Below are 6,000 nucleotides of genomic sequence, written 5' to 3'. Positions count from 1 at the left end.
CTAACTCGTCTACTAGTTTACGTACTTGTTACTCCTTTAACTTGCTATGTTTTCTATCAAATGTTTATGTCCCCTTCTAACTTGTTATACATTCTTCTGCTATACTTTTGTAGTTACTCTAGATATTGAAATATGTGTCTATTTCTTGCTAAATTTTTGTAGAAGTTATTACATTTACTACTTCACCAGATGTTAGAACCTCAGTAGACTTTAAACTACTTTTCAGGATGGCTGTACTGAAGAACGTCTTTGAAAAAAAGAAAGAAATGTTTACCCGAGAGGTAAGTTAAGACAAACATGGTAGTGTTTGTCTCATGAAGGTATATAATTATTTTCACAAGTACTATACATGAATATTCATTTATTTATTGTGATTATGATACTATTTTAGAAGGCGAACATAAAAGATTGAGTTTTTCACTTGCACCTATGTGCGTAGACAAATGTAGAATAGAAATTATACATGTATACATATTTATTTTATGTGTACATTTTTCAAGCCCTTTCCACTAAGAAGATCTAGAAGTAATGAAATACTAACAGTAATAAGCAAACCTGGATAAAATTGGTTTATTTACTTATAACACATTTTTAACCATCCCTCATTCTAGAATAGGAAAGAATAAGGATCAGGCACATTTTTTTAATGCTCTAAAGTAACAAAGTGGGGAGAAATCTATACTGGGAGTGTGAAGAGACCCTTTCCCTAGAGAAACATCACAAAAATTATGAGTCAAAATTTACAAAGCATCAGAAATTATAAAACTAAAGACAGTGTTTAAATTCTCTCTATAATGTCCTAAAAACATAAAGAAAATGAAGAAACATTTATTCAAGGGACTTATTTAAATCGGATAAGAAAGAAGACTCTCCTGCATTTGAACCACAAACCGCCTCCACCCTTCAGCTGCATAAAACGAAAGCTGGTGGGTGCAGCTAAGAACACAAGGCCCGCTGTCTTCCACAAGCCCATCTACGGTTCCAGTGTCATCAACAACATTTTTCATCCCTCCCAACTAGTTCAAAGGGTTGGCATTACATGATTATCAAAGCAAGCAGAGCTGGGCTTAGCATCTACCCTAGTCCGACCACAAGTCATTGACTCAGGGTTTCAGCCAAGAGAAGGGTATAGACCTATGGGCAAAAGAAGCCAGGCTATGAATACTATAAAAGCAGCTCACATTCATGTTGCTAGGCATTCACAAAGATTTCTCAGCTACAGAGAACTGGTCTAGAAGGACCAAAGACTTTACTATTGGATGGAGTATATAAAAAAGAAACACAACCAACATTTTTCTATCCGACACACACAGTGCTCACTTCTTTACCTCTAGGCTGGACCGGTGTGCGCCACGTTTTAGTACAGGCCCACTGGCTCTTCTTCAGGTGTCTTTTCTGAGACTTTAGCATTTTCACGTAGGTACTCCTCTTCATTCAGGAGTTTCTCCTTTTCCAGATCTTTCTCTAAACAATGTGAAAAATAACACAGAAATAGAACATTGAAATTCTGGTTATAATTATAACCATCTAGATAAAACAGCCATCTAGAGGCATACAAATTTTGGACAAATTAAATTCAGCAAAACCTAGGTCCTAGCCGGGCGTGGTGGCGCACGCTTATAATCCCAGCATTGGGGAGGCTGAGACAGGAGGATCGCCGTTCACGGGCAGCCTCAGCTACTTAGTGAGGCCCTCTGCAACTCAGTGAGACCCTGTTTCAAAGAAAAAATAAAGAATAAAAAATAGGGCAGGGGATATAGCTCGGAGGTCGAATGCAATGCCCCTGGGTTCCATTCCCAGGCCCGCAAAAAAACAAAACAAAAAAAAAAACTAGGTTCTTTAGGGACCTAGATTTAGAAACAATCTATAAAACATTAGCTACAAAGGAAAACAATTGTTGATCACACAGATAATTGTCTTGGAAATATTTCTCATAGGAATTACTGACAGACTGAAGAATTACATAAATGCCTATTTCTAGGTCTTTACAAAAGAGGCATGGAATCAGAGAAAGTCAAAATCTCAAGAAACTGGGGCAAGACGGCAAAACTCCAGTATAATCAATTCCATGATGAGATTCCATGATGAGATTTAGGAGCCAGATCCCGATTTCCCTAATGCTCACAAAGATAATTTAGCCGCATGTTGTTGTTGTTGTTGTTGTTGTTGTTGTTGTTGTTGTTGTTGTTGTTGTTTTGTACTGAGGATTGGATTCAGGGGCATTTTATCACTAGGCTACACCTTAGCCCTTTTATTTCTTTATTTTAACATAGGGTCTTGCTAAATTGCTAAAAGTCTTACTAAGTTTCTGAGGCTGTCTTCAAACCTCAATCCTCCTGTCTCAGCCTCCCAAGTACAATGATTAAGGGCCTGTATCACTGTGCATGGCTAGGCTAGATAACCCAGCTTTCTCTGCCATCTTTAAATGGGTGCTTCTATTATGATTTTTCTCTTCCTAAGGGACCACACCATTTTCATACAGGTGATGGCTTATTGGGCCTCCAAGCTCTGAAATTCTGTGGGTTAGAAGTGGCTTAAGGGGCATGCAACCTAGAAATTGCACAAGACCCATGATTAAAAGGTCCCTATTCTTAGCTGAATGTTCTAGATTCATCATAAATATATAAATTGTTTTTGAACAATTAATCCCACCTTTTCATTTTGTATTGTAATCTAAAAATTATATAACCAATCCTGCTACAGGCTCTTAAGTATTATGGGGTAATTTTTCCCCTCAACCAAAACCCACCTGATGAAAATACACACTTATTCAAGAAATCATAATATGTTAGCAACTACAAGATATAAAAATATAACTTCATACCACATCAATATTATTTTCCTTTTTTGCTGAATTTTTCACTTTTTTGTACATCCTGAATTAGCCCCAAAATATCTTTTTATAATCCATATGATTGCTGTATTTGGAGAAATAAGGTCATGTTCATGGCAGTAATGTTGGGAGAGTGCCTATGGTATCCTCCAATCTCTTCACATCTCCCTAAATATACCTAGAAATACATTATTTGGGAGAGTGGTCAGGGTTGAAATTAGGAAGTATGCACCCACTCAAATTTTTTATTTTCAAAAAAAGATTAACACTTAACAGTTTGATTTCATCTTCCCAAGAAATAATAAAACTTGTGGAGACTGAACCTCCCTTTTTTCTGTAAAGGATTGTCCCCTGGACTGAGTAATTAATTTGTAAGGTCCAGTGAAAAATTAAAATGTGGGGCCTATTGTTCAAAACCTATTAAGAATTTCAAAACAGCAGAGCAATAGGCCAAGTATGAAGGCACCGTGCCACCATCTCAGGTCACGCTCCCATGAAAGTGGCCCTCAGCTTCTCCTTCTCATCCACTCCACATACACAAAGCTCTGGAAGACTTGCAGGCATCTGCCACTGAGTCCTCTGCCTGTAACAAGTATTGCAAGACAGACATGAACAGAGAGGCTCACACATGAGAGAACTAGATAAGGGTTCAGAGCAGAAACTCAGCCTTGAAATATTGTCTTGCCACAAAGAAAACTCAGGGTCTTCTGGGGATCAGAAAGACCTCTGCTATCTTCAGATCATGGAGGAGCTATGACTCTGAGGAGAGCTCAGGGGTGCCATTTTCAGATACTGCACATATATACTGCCAATTACTCCAGATGATGGTTGGCAGAGAGAACATGTAGGCAGGGCAAGAGACATTCCCCCCAACTCCAGCTCTTCCTCCTCGCTGGTCTCACAGCATCATGACGTCCTCATATGCCATCTCACATACACGCTATTTACATGGAGTCAGGATTGAGATGGCAGTCTTAATGAGAAACTCACATCTTGAAACACCCTCCAGGTCTCTGGGGCTATTCTCACAAGATCAGAGAGAAGAGCCCCAGGTCAGAGAATTCTCATTCCATCTGATATTCTATGTACACATGGAAAATTCCCAGCCCATCCTAACCTGGCACAGTGCTGACCTGCTTTCTAGTTTGTGTCCCCATCCCTGGTACTGAACTTACTGACATCACACGTGATATTGTATCTCCTTGGCACTTCTAATCCAAAGTCACTGAGGTTCAGAGAAGTATAGACATTATCTTCCATCAAATGGAATAAGGACAGGAAGCAGGTTCAAAGTCCCCATCACTATGAAAACCTGCTCACCCATGAGCACAGCTCTCCTCAGCCAGGCTCCTGATGTTTTTCAGAGCCTACCTTGGCACTTTTTCTTTCTGCAGTAATGAATTAGCAGGAAAAGGAGGAAAACAAAGATGGAAGGTCCTAGAGTGAAACCAAGGATACTTGTAACAAAGAAAATCCCAGGGCCAGGATTTGAGTGGATCTCTGGAAGTAACATGTCTTCAGTATTGGGAAGGACATGGATATCCTGCCCTTTACTGTTACCTGCTGCTGCTCAAGATGGTGAAGTCACAGATCCAGGCACAATGGGGGATTGTGAGAGCCTGCAGTCTGGCCAGCCTATGCCTAGGGGACCTCAGTCCTATCCTCTGCAACCCAGAGACATTAACTATGACACTGCTCGTGGACACCCAAAGGCTGCACATCTTCCACAGATTTATGGGTTCAGAAGCACAAGATTCCATTCTGCTAGAATCTTCTGAGCAGAGAGAGAGAAAGCTCAGAGCACAGTACTTGAAGAGTTGAATGTTCCTTCAAATATTTTGTACTATATTAATCAAAAAATGAATGTTTCCCCAAATAAGAACTCTGATTCTTTTTGAAGAACCAAGGCTCCCTTGGGGCAGGGCATATTCAATTCTGTTTCAAAAATGTGGCCCAGAGAGCATCTTAGGCTGTCTCATCTCTCACATGGGATAAAAGGGAGAGAACACTGTACCTACCTGAACATGAAGCAAAATTTTACTCATGATCTGAATAGTTAAAACATAACCTGGAGTTGTCTCACTATCACTGGGACATCCATCCTAAATACTTGGCTTTGCATTATAAAGAAGTTCCAGGTCCTGTTCTCCAAAAGGGCCTGACAAAATTCATCAATTTAGTCATTCTTACCTAGTGTAAGAATTATTTTACTCTATGGAAGCATTTTTGGAAAAAAAAATGTTTTCTGTCATGATTTGCATCTGGAATGTTTCTAAAGACTCCTTTAATAGAGGATATTTCAAGGAAACACAGCATTCATAATGTGACATTGATATTGCTGACTGCTTTTAGCTAGGTTTAGGAACCAAGATGGAGAACAGAAAGATTTGAAAAAAAATGCTGTTTGGCCAGAAAAACACACAAGAAATTTGGGTTGAGAAAGGTGTGTTTGCTGAAGAGATTAGTGTCATTAAAAAGAAGCAGAATGGGATAAAATCCCATTAAGATGTATAATTACAATGCACCAATAAAAAATAAATAGTTTTTTTAAATAAAATTTTAAAGTAAACAAAAAGAAGCAGAATAATTCACACCCAGATAATAAAAAAAAGATCTTTTGAAGGCATTTTGGTAATCAGCAAAACCCCATCCATTGCAGCCTCCAAGAACACGAGAGAACTCCGCTCCCACTGGGCTGCCTAGGAAAGTGCTTCCCCAGGATTCGTTTCATGGTGCTCAGCTCTTCAGAGCACTCGGATGTCATGGCAGCTGTTGTCAAAGTAGGCATCACTACTGCTTGAGCTGGTAGCAGAAATTTGCATTGGCCAATCGGTGCCAGTTTTGCACCAGGGATATCATTAAACATATCACAGAGGGATGTATGGATTATTGCAAAGTTGCAAGTCTCCTTTGCAGTTTCAGAAATAAGAATATAGTTTTTCTTGGTAAGAAGAACCAGTAACTGGAGGGAATATTCAGAGTCACAGGCTCTGCTTTCCATCTTTACCACAATAGTTTCTCTCCATAATTTTTTCAAACCAACATAGTTGTACACAAACACGAAAGGGGCGATTAGTCATGTGCTGGCAGGTCATCGTAGCATGCAATAAAAGATTAAGATACACGTATTATGGTAGAAGATGATATAGTTTATACCTGATGCATTT

At 39.2% G+C, this 6,000-nt stretch overlaps 1 protein-coding gene across 1 annotated transcript in view; it reads right to left on the bottom strand.

Annotated features, from left to right (window-relative positions):
- Positions 1-1,357: 1,357 nt before the first annotated feature.
- Positions 1,358-6,000, bottom strand: part of LOC308269613 (antigen WC1.1-like) — a gene marked incomplete at both ends in the record, with an annotated part of 31,644 nt that continues 27,001 nt past the window's right edge. The window contains 2 exons of the mRNA XM_080704980.1: positions 1,358-1,464; positions 5,525-5,635. Coding sequence (XP_080561106.1) covers positions 1,358-1,464; positions 5,525-5,635 — 218 coding nt within the window. The remainder of the gene's footprint in view (positions 1,465-5,524; positions 5,636-6,000) is intronic.

The sequence above is a fragment of the Muscardinus avellanarius genome, assembly GCF_963383645.1.
Source record: "Muscardinus avellanarius genome assembly, chromosome: 11".
NCBI lineage: Eukaryota > Metazoa > Chordata > Mammalia > Rodentia > Gliridae > Muscardinus > Muscardinus avellanarius.
This window is presented reverse-complemented; position numbering and strand designations above follow the sequence as displayed.